At 28.3% G+C, this 20,257-nt stretch overlaps 1 protein-coding gene across 4 annotated transcripts in view; it reads right to left on the bottom strand.

Annotated features, from left to right (window-relative positions):
• The window catches only part of Tusp (WD40 superfamily protein Tusp), a 78,915-nt gene that overhangs the window by 36,724 nt on the left and 21,934 nt on the right, over window positions 1-20,257 (bottom strand). For all 4 annotated transcript variants that reach the window (XM_071886736.1, XM_071886738.1, XM_071886737.1 and 1 more), the window contains one exon: window positions 13,259-13,397. In XM_071886736.1, coding sequence (XP_071742837.1) covers window positions 13,259-13,354 — 96 coding nt within the window. In that variant the 5' untranslated portion in view covers window positions 13,355-13,397. The remainder of the gene's footprint in view (window positions 1-13,258; window positions 13,398-20,257) is intronic.

The following is a 20,257-nucleotide window of genomic DNA, read 5'->3' as shown; positions in this document are numbered from 1 at the left end:
AAATGTTGAGGGATGAACCCACTGTCACCTTTTTTTGTATCAAGCTTAAGAAATGTATAGATTGATAATTTAATAACGTCATTGTATTAAGAATTCACAGGATTTACATATTAATTCTTGTATGATTTCATTTTCAAAATATTCAACTCAATATTACTGCTAAACTAGAACTTTTGGATGAAATAATTCATATTTGACGCAAACAATATACTGCTCACACTTTCAATTAATCAAAGTTCCTGTGGAAATAATTAAAAAAAGAGGCTTTGTTCGTCTTCTAAGAGAAAACTTAGTTAAAGTTTTTTGCCCGTGGATGATTTCCACATGGAGCATACATATCTTGTGTACAAGTTGTAAATTGTATGAAAAAATTGTACAAGTTGCAATATGTAACAGGATATGAATAGTTTTTAAATGTTCCAACTCTCCTCCTAACCAGAGACGATTTGCAGCATTTACAAAATCGAATTTGTGTTATAAATCACAACAAAGTGATATTTTTGAAGAATAAATATCTGTACTTCTCACGAGGTTGAATAAATATTATTTTTGAGCGTGTTAAATCATATAAATATACATATCAAATATCTGAGAAATACACTCAAAATCTTTTGTAGACCCTGTTAGGCTAAACTACATGGTTTGTTTGAAAACCAATTATATTAGATAACAAAAAATATATAGATAATATGGTAAGAATTGTATCAATTATTCCAACAGGCTCCTCTGCACTGCGCTTTGTAACATCTTATATTTATCCTGAATAATTTGAGTTTTCATGAATTATGTAATTCATAAAATATGAGTAATAAAAAAAAAAAAAAAAATGACTGAATAACTATTACAAAAATATTATTCTTGAATAAGGACTTTAACACCTTAAAATCAATTTTTGCTCAATATCTCGAAGAAAAGTAAATTAAAGTTATTGTTCCCTCCCACCAATAATTGATTTGCATTATGCAATTTTAATATCAATTTTGTGACTATTGAAAATGTCTCTCTTATAATGATAATATTCAAAAAATATATATTCCTTTCATTTATTGAATTTATGTGATTATTAAACTTGCAAAGCTGCAAATCCACATATAAAGGAATTTAAAGAGACTCATCATTTGATCACATTATTTTATTTATTTATCAAATAAAATTCTTTTCTCCATGCATCACAATCAATTTCAAATGATGCACTTATTTGAAAATATTTAGCAATGACTCATCACAACGATACTTTCTTCATTTTATGTAGATATAAACGTATATTATTTCAGTTTAATAATTTAATTGTTAAAGATATATTCGTTCAATAATTAATTTACAAAATATTGTAAATACTTCAGTAATTGATTATGCAGAGATATGATTGCATGATCATATCTTTACTCTTTCAATGTTTTTGGTGTTAGAATAGTCTTTTATACTTGTCCAAAAAATTCATTGAAATATTATTTTTATTTTTCATACTCCTTTAGACATTTTTGAGAAAATAGAGCTGTCTTAAACATGACGTTTTTAGATATTATTGAAAAGTACATACATTACTGATTACAGTCATTTTTTGTATATAAAAAAGAGAGGAGGGAAGAGGCGGAGCGAGACATATAGTACCACTGAATTAAGAACCTTGTTAATAGCAGCTGCCTATTAAATGATAGGGGGGTTAAATACTCCTGTAATGATGATATTTTTTTTACCTTCAAAATACAATTGTGCAAAGAAAACATTGTAACTATGTTTAGGTTCAAATATGTTTAATTTATAATTCATTCTTGACACAATTTACACCAGAAACAAGCAAGAAGGCTAACATCAGGGAGAAAAATTAACGACACGGTGACTTATTCATTAAATAATGAACATAAAAGAAGAAAAAGCCTACCTTAAAATAGTTTTTTCTTTTTTTATTTATAAACCTAGTTTTTTCATTACGTAAATGACATCCTTTTAAATAAACCTCTCTCACTCCATAATGTGAGGAAAATTACAGCTGAGTAAAGAAAAAATGGCACAGTATATTTTTATTCTAATAAATAATTAATGTATGTTGTCATTTATATGTTATTTAACTACCTTAAAAATCATTACTCTAGTTCTAGTCTGTGGAACCCAGGAACCATATTTAAAAACTATTTATCATTTCTATATCTGCCAATGAAGGGAATTCACGATGGGAGGAAATTCACTTCTTAGTTACAGATATTGAATGATATCATAAGATATTTTAAGCCAATTATGGACAACTAGAAAGGGTTACCCAGCATTGCTCGGGCCAAGGAGGGAGTGGGAAATAACATTGACATTCTTAACCCCTTCAGTGCGGGTGAGCACTGTAATATAGCACCTGTATATTATAATAAAACGTATTATTATGAATTTTAAAAAAAATTAATAGTATTTTTCACGGTCAAGAGGCATTGTAGAATTAAGTAACATTTTTTTTTAAATCTTTTCTTTTAGAAATACCAAAATTTGTGTCCCACTTAGCATAATAACTCAAGACTAAAGAAAAAATTATTATAGAATTTTTATATGCTATATTTTGAAACTTGATAATAACAGAAATTGAGTTGAATTTAAAAAAAAAGTAGCTCAGACTTTTCAGCTGGGCTGTTATGTATACTTATCTTTGTAGAAGTTTATTAATAGAATATATGACGAATAAAACTATTCCATATTTGTAAATAAAGCAAAAACGTAACATATACAAGAACATTTTCTGTTCGTGTTGAAAATTTATTAGTAAGTATAATTTGCAAATCCTTTGTTAATAGCTGTAATTTATGAGCACAAACTTTTAATTAAGGTATTTGCAAATTTTAATAATTATTTGCAATTTAGTATCAACTGTTGGGAAAAATATGTTTATGTATAAAATACATAAATTTGTATAAACAATATGCCTCAAACATGGAATGATTTTAAATTTGCATTCAGTGACGTTAGTGGAATAACATTTGGCTTAATTATTGTTGTTTTACTTGTTTACCAACTACAAGTATTTAAAGTTGTATTGTTTAATGGGACCTAAAATAATCGAACTTCTCCCTATTATTCGTCTTTGAAAGCGTCCAAAAAATATATCGTACATAATGGTTTTATCATAAATATTAAATTAACAACTTTGGTACTGTAGTACTTGGCATTGACTGGATGTATTGGCGTCGACAAACAGAAAAACTTTGTTTTTAATAATATAACAGATAATTCTCCAAGAAATCCTAATTGTTAACTCCGTTTTTCATGAGTGCATGTACATGAAATAAAAGCTTCAGAAAAGTTTACTAATATGACGTGATGAGCCGGGGAGTACCACAGTCTCTAGAACACGGACCTTTAGCTACACACGGTTCTTGTTATACCTCATTTAAACTCACATTCATTATAGAGTAGTATCAGGGATAAAAATTGAGCTGGCCTATATGCCAGCTAGATTTAATTTATTTTTGGATATCGTTATAATACAACTCTTTACATATATTCTCCCCTTTAAGTATTATAGAACTACATCTCTATTTTTTTTTCCGGATCGCTATTAAGTTGACTCAATGTTACTTTCTAAGACTTTTTTTAAGGACAAATAGTAAGATTTATTGCAAAAACTGTTTTTTACTTAATTCTATCCCATTGTATCAACGTCACTATCTGATATATGTGTATAATGATGTGATTTTCCAAAGATGTGTTTATGGGACAATATGTACGCCCAAGTTGAACGCACTCTTAAGAATATGGAAAGTTACATCCCAAATTTGTGGTTTTATATTATTTTTCCTAGTATTTTCCTTACTCAATCTTGTTGTACATGAACTTAGATTTTTCTATGGGTATAATTCCATAAAGCATAATGCATTGCAAATTATGCAAAAATAAATAAATCGTATGTAAGAAATTTTATTCATTGAATTTCTTACATCAAAATTATTCTTTAGTAAGCAGATTTTTACATACTGAGTATATTTCAGTTCAATCCTTTTAACATACAGAAATGTATTAAAAATATTTTATAAACTTATTAAAGCAGAGAAGAACTAAAAACAAATCTTTATGAATACTGAAGGACATATTAAAATGGTGTTTTTAACATTTTTTTTAAATTTTCTGAAAAAAGAAAATCATTATTTGTTTAGTAATTTAAAAACCCATTCAGTGGGAAGTTTCTTTGTTTTTTTGAAACACTTTTTACTATCTTATACGATATATTAGAAAAATGACCAAGGGATATAGATACAAGCTTTCAGACTCATAGATTCATTTTTTATATAAAAAAAGTATCATTTTCGATATCACCGAAGCTTAATCAAATTTTATCTTGTGATTCAGGTAAACTTAATTAATTATATTGTTTAAGTGATAGTCTGGGAATAGATTTACAAATACTGAAACTTAACGATCCTTTTTTTCTATTATAATTTCAGTAGAAGGAGGTGTTCAAATTCGGGGAAAAACACTACTAACTTTCGGTCATAATCAGTTACAATATAACGTTGTATTTTTAGTTTTATTAAATTATTTTGATATACACTTTTCTATCCTATAAAAAATACTAATAAATTTATTCATGACTAAAGTCGTTTTATGGAATTAACATAAGTATAACGAAATAAATTTTTGAACATATTATAAGTATTGTAAAAAGAAAATCCATTATTTTTCCAATAAATGGCTTTAATAATGTTTATCTCACGTTGTATAAATGCAATCTGTTCACACTAGACGGCATTAGAAAGACAATATTTTGTACAAAAAAACTGTTTTGCTATTGTTTGACTCTGTGATATTGGAGTGTATGTCAAAGATGGACAGCAACAAAGAGAAAAATTCAATATTTTAAAGTTTTTCTTGAAACATTGGAAAAACGGAAGCAAGGCGGCTAAAAATATGATTAGTATTTATGATCTTGATAGGGTAAAAGATAATAACGAGCTATTTTGGTTTTGTCGATTTTGTTCCGGTAATTTTGATATCAGAGATGCGTCGCGCTCTGGAATGTCAATTTATCCGAAATAATGGATTTATTTTTATTACACCTAATATTTTGAGCTTTCGTTATTAAAAAGATATAAAAAAGATACCAAGTTTACGCAGATCATCAACACTTCTTTTCATTATTGTCACTCTGGTCTTCATAGAATGACTTTTAAAACATTTATATATATTATAAAAATGTCTATTAAAATGATATGTTACAAAATAAAAAGGAATGCTTTATTCTAATCTATATTACATATATGACTAATTTTCTCCATTTTTTCAAACTTTGATCTACATATTTTACCTAATAAAGATCATATAAAATAATCAAAATTTTGCCTGGGTTATTGTTTTACAACTTTTAGACACAAGCCGTAATCACATTTCAAAAAAAGTTAAAAGCCAAACCATCCTAATAGATTTAGAGATTATTTGAGTTATTCTAGATATATATATATATATATAAAGTATATCCTATTTTCTTTTTTGAGTAGAAATAAAAAGTTTGACAAGGATAAGAACACATTTATAAATATAGCACATTATTAAAATGTAGGTCAAAATATCATTTTAAGTTTGAAATGAAGAAAAAGTAGAAAAGAATTACCTTTTATTTCAAAACTTTTTCTACTTCCATAACATATACTCTAAGCCATGGTACTTGAGACCAAGAATATTCTTATCTGATACCTTAATAATTTATGATTTGTCCATATAATTCTATACCATAAATTCTCTTCTTCTTTTACACAGAAAAGTAAACTATTATGACATTTTCAGAAAAAAGTATTATTGATAATTTTTTTTTATTTAGAAAATATATTTGAACGTATGTCTAAGGGTGAAAAAGTTTTCTTGTACTTCTTTAGTAATAAGATTGAGTGTCAAGAAAAAGTATACAGCATTTTTTGACTTGTTCAAACATTACTTAGTTTGTGAAATGCTTACTCATTCAATTTTTTTTTCTTTGTCCAAAGGATGAAGGAGGGAAAATATGGAATAAATATTTCTGGGTAATTAAAAGTCCATGTTTTTACAAACTTTTTCTTTAGAAAGAACTATATAGTCAAAATACTAGGACAAATATTCGTTATCAGGGTGGTTAAACTATTAATTCAGTTCACCCCACATTTAATAACAATCATTTTGGCTGTAACTTTTTAGCTAGGGATCATAAGTCTTTGAAAAATAAAACTTATTTAATGTCGGGACAACTATTCACTTTTAGAATTAAACAACCTGTCTACTATCAGCATTACCGTTTTGATTCAATAAAAACCGATTTTACTTTATCTTAGGACAATCCTTAATTCTACTTAGAGTCTTACAGATACACAAGATGTGTAGCTCTCTAACAAGACCTAAGTGATACTCTCAGTGTCAGTTGTAACCACAGGCACTCAGAGTTAGTTTATTTTTAGATGTTCTCCCCTCAAAAATTATAGAATCATGATAACAGGTTTGGAAAATTAAAAACACTTTGTAGGTTATAGCCAACTACAAAAAATCTCACACGTCATAAAATGCTCGGAATTTACAAATATAACATTTAGATAGTAAATTTGAGATCTAGTTTCAAACTAATTTTTAAAAAGAGCAGTATATGCGTAACTAATCCTAAAAAGATGTGAATATCACTGAATGAACAAAATTAAATCAATCGTTTTAACATTTTGATATACTTTTACACAACTATTATTGCATCAAATATACTCGAATATTGCTACAAAAATGATTGTCGAACACCTATATCCATAATACACATTAAATGATTATCTACTGTTTTAGAAAGCACTTGTCATATGATATTTTTCCTAAGATATACAAAACATAGAATATAAAGTTATATAATATCATCTTTTTTATTTAAAAAAAATAGCAAAACGTTGATGCTGGAGATACTTACATATTAAATCATTATCAATTTTTCCATTCATAAAAAAGACAAATCAGCTTCGTCATATTAGATTCATTGCTTATTCTTTTATATGATATATAAAGATTAGTGTTGTTTAGTTTAGCCCGTGTATACACGGGTTTCTGTATTTTAATCCATATTTTTTGTAAACCCAACACTTTGTACTAAACATGTAATTTTATTCAAGAACTCTTAATTTTAGCATAATTAACCAAAAATTTAAACAAATCCACTTATTCTCATACTTTATTGCTAGACATAGCAATTCTAAGAAAATATTCAAACTTAGATAGATTAGCCTTGAATTATATGTTTGAATCTTTATTTTGGAAATTGAAATTAAGCGTAGTTTTTAGGGTGGCAGGTTCAGGACCGTTGAATGATAAAAAAGATTGGACCGGTAAAAAAAAAGAATAATTACAAAATCAGTACTATGACCGATCCAATAATAATCACCATTAATTTCACAATAAGTAAAGGTGTTTTGGAGTTACTTAGTATAAGCATGTAGGACAAGAGATGATATATTATCAAATAGTCAAATTTGATAAAATGCTAAAGGTTGGTTAGTTGGGGGTACAGAACACAAAAGATCCAGGACCTGTGTGCTAAAAAAAAACAACCCGAGCATCACTAATATATATATATATCATTTTTACATGTTATATCATGACATCTCTGTTAGTTTATATATTATATGGAAACATATGTATGACTATAAAATGTTATATATTCGATGAAAATACAGGTTTTTTTGTACAACAAAAAACTAAAAAAAGACACTCAATGACAGACAACTTTCATTTTGATGAAATAAATATTTTTATTTTTATTAAAAGAAAAAAAAACAATTTCCTAAACGCTTCCTCCCCATATTGTATACTAAGCTAAACAATAGGTGGAAGTAATTATATGTCATTATATTAAAAATCATTGTTAATCCCCACCCAAAATAAACATTGGGCTCTATGGGTTGATACTTCAGAGCCTTTGTTTGCTTTGAGTAAACTTTGTTTTAGCGTATTTATATATATATAAACTTTTTAATATACATAAAGCCTTTTTTAAATTTGATATAAGCATATTGTATATTTTTTGGTGAACATAAAAACAATCTGGAACAAAAATCAAGAAAATGATAAAAATTCTATTCTATTTTTACATAATATATTAGTAAAATAAATACTCTTAACTAGGATAAGGTAAAAAGTTATCGGCCTGACCCAGGTATTCTACTAAAATTGGCACAAAATTATGTAAGGTTTTTATGACTATTTTCAACTGGTTTGGTGAAGTAGTTTGTTCACACAAACTACTTCAGTAAATATCTTTGTGTTGTTTTTTTTTGTTTAAATTGAATATCTTATAGGTTACGGAATTTTTCGTCTTGGAGGGGTTAACCCATAAGGTAATTCATCTAAGTTGACAAAGTTTACATGGACTCAGCTCCTTCAATGTCAACGATGAAAAAGTAGGCAATTATATTTGAACATGGTCGTACATCCCTCGAAGAGGATCCACTTGAAAGATGGATAGAAACTGCGACTACACTGGAAACCATCGAAAAAGTCGTTCAAATATCGTGTTGAACGTTAGGCAAGTGAGATAACTGACCTGTAAGGATATTGGAAGAAAGCAGTGGAAATTTCTGGTACAATTACAGATGTGGAAGCTCTTCGAAAAATGTGTGTGCATTGGGTGAATGTTGATCAAAAAGCAAATGCGCAAACGATTGTTAGAACAATTTTGGAACGATTCAACAGGGATCCAAATGATTTAGTCTGGCTATTTGTCAATATTGATGAGATATGGGTCGAGAAGAAAAAAAGATTGATTTTTTTTTGTCGATCAAGTTTATGGAAGTCAAGGGAGATTATGTATGAAATTAAAATCATTTTTTACTTAAGTTCAAATTCTTTCATCGTCAAGCCAAGGACCTTTTTACCTTACCCTTGTACAATTCAATATTCTATAAACATATTTATAAGACTTATTTGAACCCAATCAGTTCTTTCAAACAAAATCTATCGATTTCAACTTCTTTCATTTTCAGAATGGGGATTCCTGCTACCTACTTCAAGTGTAATTTGCCGTGTCATTCAGACTCAATTTTGGTAAAATATATTGTCGCTTGCATCACATATTTCGATTACATTATTACAAAAAAATTACTCTAATAAATGATCATAGAATTGTACATTTATATTTTTTCCTGAAAAAGATAGAGTTGAAAATATGTGTTATTCGAGCCACTTGAGGCCATAAAGTTAATGTGTATTTATATATTTTCCTATTATTTTACTTCTATGTATGGGACCCTATTTGGCCACAAAAGAAGAGTTACATAACTGTTTTTCTTTTATGGGAGGGATAGTATGTATATGTATGTAGTTTAATAACATTGTATAAAGAAACCTTTAGGGGGAAAGATAATGTTTTTTTCTTTCAAAACTACATTCAAAAAGTTGATTTGAGTCATATCCCATTACTTGGAAACAAAAATAAAGGAGAAGAAGTGTTGAAAAATGCATTGATTCATACTCATAAGGTGGATAACTGCTGTTTCATCAAATTACCTTACTTGATGAGTAAAAATAAAAAGTATTATTTTTATGTGGGACTGAGACAAGATGGTACTATACTCCTCAACAAAAAATCTTACCATTAATGAAAATCTACTTACATTTTATGTAAAATACAACTGGGTGTTCAAGCTATCAGTGATGCGAAAATACATTTTTTCAAACGCAATTTTCTCTCCAACCAGTAATCAGATTTTTTTAAATAGAACCTGATTCTGAAAGCATGATGGATTTTGATTTATTTTATTTAATGAAATCTCTTCCAGCCTCAAATACACCCTATATACGAGGCCGAAAGTGTGAGCAGGCTATTACTACTTGGTCCCTAGGCAAATCCTGGAGTTTCTTCTCTATCCGACTAATAAGTTCGTCTTCGATATTGCAGGGGGGTTCGGTTAGTTCTTTATTCGATCCTACACCACACAACAAGATCGGATTCGGAATCGGCCTGTTTCGAGGCCGAAAGCCCGATTAGATGAAGTCATCAACATTATCTGGAAGCCATTTGAGAATTTTTCTGCCGAGGAGTAAGAGGGAGCCAAGTCTTTAGGGGCCTCAAATTCTTTCCTATCTCACTGAGTTCCAAAGTTCGAGCAATTGTCATGAAATTGCCCCAGCTGCGGATTTTAAGGAGGGATCCATGCCTTTTTCAAATATTTGGGACAAAAAAGTCGTCAATTGATTCCATTTTTTTTCAACTGGTGCAGGTTTCAACAAACTTTCTAACAACAAACGAAAAATTAGCTGCATAAGTGCCCGTGTTTACCCAAAAGAGCATGCCATGGTGGGGGCATAGATAGATTGTACAATGTGCACCCTGTATATATAACATCAGGGGTAGGTTTTGGATACCTTTGTAGATACGGGTCATTGAACTTAAACCATATGTATAGCTTTACAGACGTATATAATAAAGACAAAGACAATAAAATCAAAAGTTGCGTGATTATGTTGGCATAAGTAAATGATTTTTTTTAACTAAATGGATCATGATATAAGAAAATTTCATGAGGGAACGGATTTGAGTCAAATTTAAAGTGCTATATTATTAAAAGTAAGGCAGCTCTAAAAAATTTGACCTTTAACTCAATCCAACTAAGAGGTTTAATGCCTTAAAGATGAAGAACTGAGGATTTTGAAGAATATTTCCTCAGCGTTTTATTGTAAACCAAAGCAATGAGATATAGTATAATATCATTAAAAAGCTATTAAATAGTTTTAAATAACTTATGTTTTTTATGCACTTAAATTTTTCAAGTTTTATTGGTCTTTGTTTTGTTTTTTTGAAATTTCAACCATCTATAGACTATTTAATCTATAAAAAAAGTGTATGGTGGATGAATCAAAGAATTAGGAGTGATGTATAAAAATAACTTTATTTATATAGAAAGCAAGAAAATAAGGTATTATCGAACATGTACATGAAAATACTTTATCAATAAAGCTAATATTTTTATAAATCACACCATTTATATGAAAAGGTCTATAATATGCTTTCTTGCTAATTTTATACATACCACTCAAAATGTTAAGGGGGATATGCTAGTGGACATACTTATAGACTGATTGGTAAAGTTAATGTTACTACAATTATCCTTCTTTTTTTTAATTATGACTAAAAGAATCGTCACATGAGCATTGTTAATGAACAATGATGATCCTGATTGGCTCAAAAGGGTCATGACAGTTGACGAATCATGGATATTTTGTTATTCAAAAAACTGAAAAGATCTATGAAAGGACGTATAGCAAAAAATCCCCTAACACACAGAATGGTTCTAATCATTATACCTTTCACAAACAAACAAAACATACTATTTAGCTTTAAACAATAAATATATGTTCTTTTTTGAAAATAAAAGAATCTAGCATATTAAAAATCAGTTTCCTGCAAAATTTGGACAGCATCCTTAATTTTTTTAACACATCTCGTGTATCCTCTTATAGACCTTTATTGGTCAGTTGATATATATTTACCTATATCCTTTGGGAATTGTCAATTATTATATGCTTGTATGTAAAAATAATATGTTTGTAATAATTATTAGCAATTTATAAACTTAATGTTTGTTAGGTTTTTTTTTGTTTTTTTCATTAAACACATAAAAACTGAATGCACAAAAAAAATATAATTTATATATACATACATGTATTATTAATGCCATGGATATCATGTGCTAACATCACGGCCATTAATATAAATATGTAGACGGGTGAAAGTAATGCAAAGGCTTATGAATTATTTTTTTTTATTCGAATTATGGTATCTTCTATTGTATATACAATGTATACATATGTTATATACACTTGAGTGCACAGAAAACCATACAATTGATAATTTTCTACCCATGTAAAATTAATTAATAAATTTTGTTTGTCTAAATGTTTTCTTTAACTTTCCAAAAAAACTGTTTTTCTCCTATAAAAAGTCCTTGAAATATTTAAAAATTTTATCTTACAAAGTAGGTTATTTTGAGTGGAATCATCTGTAAGTTGAAGAAATTGATAATAACTTCTAGAAGGCTAAAACAGATTAGTCAGACTGCGTTTTTTTATTGTCAAGAAGTTTATAAATCATAAAAATGTAGGACAAAGATGAGACACTTATATTTACTTTCAAAGCCAGTCTTTTACTCAACAAATTGAATGTCTAAAAAACGTGTAGATATCAATGTCTAATTTCATTAAAACTATTTCCTATCTTTCTTAAAAAAAAGTATGTTAATAGTATTGAATCGGTCCAAGGACTGTTCCCTTATTATGTTTTTTTAAATCGGTACGATCTTTTTTACCATTCAACAGTCCTAAGAACAGATACTTCGGTCCTTCAGTCCTATGGTCCTAGTTCTATTTTAGCTATTCTTCATTTATAGTTAGGATTGAATAAAATTAAAATGAAGAAAATAAAAAAAATAGAGCTTGAACGTATTATTATACGTTCTAGCTACACACTTCCTACTTTAAAATTCAGCTATGTATCTTATCTCTTGAAAGAACTATGTCATTCCAGCTGCTGTAGTTACAATAAAAGACCAATGACGTCTGGTCCTAGGACGGACAAACTTTATTAGAACTGAAATGATAGGATTACAGTCTTTTTAGTTTTTTTTTCGATCGACACTATTCAAAATGTTATCTAAACTTTCAGTAAAATAAATTACTTGGTATTATGAGAGATCAACTTTTTACTCCAAAATCCACAGTACTTATATTGTGAATAAGTTCATTAAAATTTGGAACTACCAAAAAGTTGATCCGGAAATATATCTCAAAAAGAATCTAGACGAAGGATGCCAACATTTTCAACACTGTGGAGACCTTACATAACTTTTAATATTTTTTTATGTTCTTAAGGTCGATAAAGTTGCACAGATTAAGGATAAATAAACATTATAGTATTGCAATTATGCAATCGCACTTAAGAATTGTCTTTAAAGTTCAAATACATTAAGTATATTCATTTTTCTAGGAACAACCGAGTATGAAAGTTCCGTACATTGAGTTCACAAGGATAATTTCTACTGAGCGCGTTGTGCATTGAGCTCCGTTGAATATCTTGCGATTTACAAAATATACTCAAACTTTAATCTATATTGGTGCACTTTGGCTCGAAAGAGAACCTATTGGTAGCCACTGATCTTCACGGTGATAAATATCAAACCTTAATCGACAAACTATCGTTGGAATTCAAGTATTATTAGATTATACTTTTTTTACATACGATTGTTTGACGTAATCAAGTATATACCTAAATAAATAAAAACAGATAACTGTTGAATATTACCTGTGGAATTTCATCAGGTACTCTTCCCATCCATGATAATGATCGAATATGACAATCCCCGGCTGTATTGGAGCTTCGCTCCCAATGCAGATGCATAATCTACTTGGATCCTTATAAATCTATGACAACCATTACATATCTGTGGAAAAACAGGGTAAAAATATAAATTATATAATTCTTATAAATATAAATAAGGCATATTGTATATTCGATTGTTACACATTTTTTGATAATTTAATGATGAAACACGTCTTGAAAAATTTGTAGAGCTTATAACTATTTTATTTTCTTTGAAGTAAAAACCCTAATTTTAAGTATTATCATGTCTATAAGGCTTATATCTAAGACTATATAAGTTATACACTGTCAAGACTGTATACCCAAAAACAACAATCTTGCAATCCCTATTATATGACAAAATGAGTCTGAAAGATAATAAAATTGCTTAAATGAGTGAATATAACAGAGGAAGATAAATGTAAAAGTCCCTCTATCAAATAAATATAAAAAGTAATTGGAGGTGAAAAAATAACATAATGGTCATGTTATTTATACGATTCTAAGTATAATCAAAGGATTTGATAAGTTTTAAATTAATTTTTTTAATGTTTCCTTCATTCATCCTTCATAAATATTATAGAATCACATTAACTCCATTTTACCTAGGAATTGTCTATGAAGTTCATATATATTAAGTATATTTTCTCTTCTAGTAACGACCTAGACGGGAACCTACGCACATTTAGATAAATAGAATAATTTCTCCTAATTTCAGGATTTGACCAAAACATAACGTTTGTTTATGTATACCTAGAGTTGTAAATTTGAAGCACCGCCTGTCTGAAAAACACAATCAAAAAAGGATATATTTGCCCAGATTGTTTGAATAATGTTTTAAGGAAAAAAGAAGCTTAGCTGTCATGAAATTAGTTTATATGCAATATATTAGTTACAAGTAGCTCTTAGAGGAAGAAAATTTACACTATTCCCTTTGCGTATTTAGCAAGGCCATAGGAAGGAATTACTCTGTTTTCGATTCTCAATTATATTTTTCGTCCAAGAAGAATGTATAATTATAACTTCCCAAGAAACTATCAGTGTAACTTACCGTCATTTATGACCTCACATATTTAATGATAAGAATTTCTCTTCATCAATTATTGAAAAATAATGATAAAAGCTTTGGAAATAAAGGAAACATTGTTGAAATTTCCAACTAAAAAAAATATATAATGGCTTGTAAGTACATTCTACAACTGATTACATATATTTATTTTAAAAAAAAAATAAAAAAAAACACACATTCAAAAGCCCATGTATGTAGTATAACACATAATAATGTCTAACTACAGTAATACTTTCATATACAAATTGCATTTCTTCCTGGAGGGAGCTCATAAGTCAAGGCAATTTATCACTCAAGAAAGTTTATTCTATAAAGATTGCATTTAAAACAGCTGTTTCGCCTCGTCGCCATTGTCGTCCAGCTTATAATATTTGCTCTGAATTGAACTTGTATGTTGGGGCACTCAAGGTATTTTTTGCAAATAGAAATTTATATATAGGGTTTACGGAAATTATAGTAAATGCAAATATATTTGTCTCTAGCTTGTCAAGGTTTCGTGATATCAGGTTAATCTTTTACGTATTCATTCATATTGAGCCTGTTAATCTCTTTAAGTCATGAAAACTTTATTTCGCCAACATTACTCTTACTGAGATCCAGGGACAATTGATTGTTCAGTTAATTCAAGACAGAAAATCCCACAGCATCCATTTAAAAAAATGAAATAACATAAAATGAACATGACCATCCTGTCAATTTCAAGAATGTTTGGGAGGACAGCTGTCATGCTGTCTTAGCTGTAATGACGTCTTAACATATCGACTACAAACAACCCTTAGAGGAAGGAATTAAAAACAAATCTCTATGAAGAGTGGCCTCAAAACCTCACAAATATTTACGCTATGGGTTACTCGTTCTGGTCATTCTTGAGGCAAAAGCATATGCGAAGCCTCAGAAGAGTATTTTGTGCATGAAAGCTTATCCGTTTAAGGCATGGAAAAAATCGGTCACAAATTGTCCATGCCGCAGTAAAATACTTTTTTCTTTTCTGACAGCAATTGTGAAGACTGGGGTAATTATTTTAATGAAATTTTTACATTTTAAAGAAAATTGAACTCAAATGATATGTACATAGTTTCAATTTTGTAATTTCTTAAGTAAACTTGTTATTAATGGTTTTTGGAGTACCCTAACTTCTGCACACCCTGTATCGGTTCCTAAATACATTAAAGGGAACCAATACTAATACACAGGGTGATTGCTGCCCCAAAAATGATGAACACCGTTTTATAAGCAGGTTTATTTTATATTTACACTAGCAGCGATGACTGTGTTGCAAGGCCTAATTGAGTTAAATAGAAAACAAGGAATGAAGGTAGAAGAAAATGAACAGCGAGAGAGATATATGTAAAAATAGAAGAGGTGAAGAGAAAAAGTAAGATATAATGAAAGAAAAAAGGGAAATAAGATTTTAGAACGGTCAAAAAAAGCTTCTTTATACCCTCAAGTCCCAAAAAGATATGATAGAAAAATGCTTCAGAAGTAGCTAATAAAGTTAGTATAAAAGGAAAAACAAAAATAAATAAAGAAGGCAACGATTAAAAAAGAAGTATTGCTTATCACTTCTTCGTTTAGTATTTATCATTAGTCATGATGGATTATCTATATTAGAAAAGACTCATGGATTAACTTACAACCATAGTATGTAACAAGATCATATATCAATCACTATTCCAATAGAAAGCAAACATTTAATGCATTTTATAGTAATAAATATAAACTATTTGGATTAGGAACATTAAAAAGAACATCAATTTTTAGCAAAAATAAACAATCAGGGACGTATGATTTATGTTTTCAGGTAAAATATCCATAAGGCAAAATGTCCAAGGTGAAATGATTAAAGGCAGAGGTCCAGTACCTGTTTTTTAGCCCAACCCCAAAAACTAACTTTTAGTAAAACTAATTTATCCCAAACTACTGCAGGAGCGTCTGCAGGATAATATTTTGAGGGAAAGGGCAAAAAAAATTCTAAAATCCATAGTTCTTCACAAAAAAATATAATTTTATAGAAATTTTTTCTCCAAAATATGAAAAATTTGAAATACATTTCAAAGATCTATAACAGTTTATAAAAATAATTTTTTTAGAAACAATTCCCAAAAATAAGATAAATTTGACAAAAAAATGCAAAAATAAGATAAATTTGACAAAAAAATGCAAAAATAAGAGAAATTTGAAATTTTTTTCCAAAAATAAGATTTCAAAGATCCATAGTTGTTGAAATTAAAAAAAAAAAAAATTCGAAAATCTATAGTTATCCTTAAAAAAATTAAATGATTTGTACAAAAATTTCACATATTTAATTTTTCGTAAAAAAATTCAAAAAATCACAACTTTTTCACAGAAAATTAAATTTTTACCCTTGCTATTGCGTGATTTTCATCCTGACCAAAAAAAATTATATTAAAAAACAAAAAGTTCTTAATTTCTGGAAGGTCTACAGCCCTTCAAGCCCACTTCTTGCTAATGTTTATTTCATTTAACATTAGTGGTATTCCCATTACCCCAAAAACGTTCTAAATTACCCCATTTGGGGTAATTTACCCATGTATCCTGAACACTGGGTTGAAGCAAATTTACCGGGCACCATTTTATATGTCTACTTGCTAAATTTCAAACTTATTTTTTTTTACCATTGTGTGATCCATATGTGAAAACACCACATATAGACTTATTAATATAAATAAGAATTTTTTGTTGGGTTCACAGTCTAAAAGAGGTCAAGCAACGCCACTGCTAATACTAATTCACATATCCGCTTATAAGTAAGTATACTGGCTAATAAATTAAGTATTAAATAATCTTTTCATATATTGACCATAATTATAAAATTCCCCGAAGGATAGCTGTAGCCACATACACGTTTATGTACAAATACGATGTTCATACACAGAGTAACTTCATTATAACATATTTTATTATGGCAAATGTATGTTGTATTACTTCCACGCATAGAGTACATAATTTAATTTAGTTGCTACTCAATTGATTATACCTACTACGGCTGGTATTCTTATGTGCATACACCTGCGAATAATCAGAATGAAAAGAGGAAGAGATTGATGATGATACGTTAAATAAGTGATTGAAAAGAGCATCTACTTATTATAATAGCTCTCTGTGAGGTTTATATTCCAACTTTATACATATTTTCATAAAATTAATAGTTATATACACTCCTGCATTATATTTAAATAATATTAAATTCGATCCATCTAAGCAGAATAGAAGAAAAACTAACCTATATTTTGCATTACGATTAAGGTTAATGGAAGGATTTTTTGACAATTGTTGAAAGTGAAGACACACTTAGGATATTAATGAGGGAAGAAATATCACTTTAAATTGTGAAAATTTGATTAAATTTGTTTACTAGACCATGTTTTTCTTTTGACTCCTGTCAATGTAAGGAATGACAATTTGTAGAGAAAAATTACATTATTCTTCACGTGCTCTACAAAAGCTCAATGCATGATCGTTGCTATTATTTTGTTGATGGAGGTTACAAGAACAGATGTACTCTATTTACAATATTCATGATTTTCGTTTCAATAATCCATTACTTCCTTATATTCTTAAAAGTATGTGTTTTAAGGCTGATTTTGTTCCAATATTTTGATGCAGTATGAAGAAGTAGAAGCTTATAGAATAATGCAAATTATTAAAAAACAAGCTCGAAATATTTTTTTGTATTTATTAAAATTCCGTTACTTTTATCAGTTTTGCAAAAGTTGTGGATGAGAGGAGCTCATTTACAAAAATGAATATATCCACGTTACTATCTGACTCGAAAATAAAAAAAGACAATATGTTTCAATTTATCTACCACTACTTTGGACTTTGATAGATGAAGACATTATATATACATGCTTGAGAGAATTTATGTTTCCCATTTTTTCAAAAAAAAAAAGTTTTTCGCTGTAAAATAGGCGTTCAACAGAGTGTTTTTTAGCCTATCATACGAGGAAAAAAAATAATAATGATATTTTTGAGATTATAATGATTAGTTAAGTTCAAATATGGGCATTTTATTTTATGGGTTAAAATAGAAAATATGATAAAAAATTGAGTCATTTACAGAAATTATTTCAGTCCGTACTTTTAAGTGGGTGGCCCGTAAGCTCATATGAGGGGCTTGATGGGAAATTTTATTTTTCTATCCATCTTTAAGTAAAAAAGAGCAACATCAACTTTTTTTCAAACTAAACCCTTCACTCTCTGTAAGAGAACCTTCTTTTTTAAACGAATTTAATGAAACGTTAGTCCATCACTGAAACAAATTTTATTGTATGATACACAGTCCGTATAATTACCCTGTTAAAATTTGTAACATCTTTTAAAATATTTAATATATTTTGTACTCGTAAATATCAATTAAAACACTAAAGATACTCGAATGAGGTCAATGAGGTTTTTAATTAATTCATCTTAATAACGTTAATTTCAGGTCTTAAAAATATGTTATTTTTTAAGTTTATAAAACAAGTTGTTACTTTTATAGTATATCGCAATCTTTACTCAAAAAAGGAAAGAAAAAAGGCCCTAATTCGTATGGTAGGTGGTCAAATAAGTCAATCACACTAATCAAGGAATAAAAAAATTTAGATATTCTTCAATGAAAAGACGATTTCAACTATGTATTCGATGTGACTTTTAAACTGATAACAAGTCGTAAGAGTGCGTAATTCCAAATTCGGAGTTATAGACAAAATTTCTTTATAGAAATAATAAAAGGAGAAATCCACATTATGACATCTACAGCTGACAAAATAAACTGTATGTGAGTGAAATAAAGTGAGAAACCATTAAACTATATTTTCGATCAGAATTAATATAAAATATGCATCAATAAAAAATAATTTTAAGTATTCAATTAGTACCTTTCAATTTCTTTTGATGATGTTAAATGGTTTATGTATAATAACAGCTCTTAAAAACCTTATAATAACAACAACAAAATTTCATTTATTCTCACTGAACGTTTCAAGAATGATTCGACGATCTTAGGTTTTAAAATATAATATAGGGTTAGCAGTTGAAGTACAGAGTGTACTTTAGTTTAATCATTTGACAGAATTTCTGCTATTTCTTAAAATAAAAGAGTACTAGCAATAAAAATGTAGTTTTGTTTTTTTCCATTTCTTTTTTGCAAAAAAATCAAAAAATCCATAGCCATTTTCCAAAATTAAATTTTTTGGAAAAAAATTTCAAGAATTCATAGCTATTTGCAAAAAAAAAAATTATCATAAAAAAATTCCAAAATCCACAGCTATTTATTTCAAATATTATACTTTTCAAAGAAAATTTCAAAAATTCAAAGCTATTCACTAAAAATTTCAAATATAGATTTTTTTGGTAAAATACATCAAAATTCACAACCCCTTTTTTCCATCCTTTGTGGACACCCCTGAATACACAATTGTGTTTACTATACTTTAAACATTCATTTGATTTACGATACTTTAAATGACCCCGAAATGGGTTTTCTAACATAGGCTATGTTAAGTTATTTCTTTTTTCGTCATGAAAGGGAATTTTTCAACCTTAAATTTTAACTAACGGTGTCTCTCAAGGAAAAAATAAATATATGTAATTTAGCTGTAGAATAAAAAAGTAATCGAGACTCAATTTTGCTAAAAATCAATATTATATTCATAAGTATTGACGGGCAACATTTGTCGAACGCTATGAATATCAACCCATATATAGCCGTGTTGTTTATGAATGATCAAATGTTCTCGGTCCATGACATTTATTAAACAAACTCTAAAGTAATTTCGAATGAAATGTTGTTTAAAAAAGTTACAAAATGTTTTATATGAAATAATAGAAAAGAAAACAGAAAGAAATTGAACTATTTATTAAATATA

This window comes from Lepeophtheirus salmonis, chromosome 2, assembly GCF_016086655.4.
Source record: "Lepeophtheirus salmonis chromosome 2, UVic_Lsal_1.4, whole genome shotgun sequence".
Taxonomy (NCBI): Eukaryota; Metazoa; Arthropoda; class Copepoda; order Siphonostomatoida; family Caligidae; genus Lepeophtheirus; species Lepeophtheirus salmonis.
The sequence above is the reverse complement of the archived record's forward strand: the minus strand, read 5'-3'. Positions and strand labels throughout refer to the sequence as shown.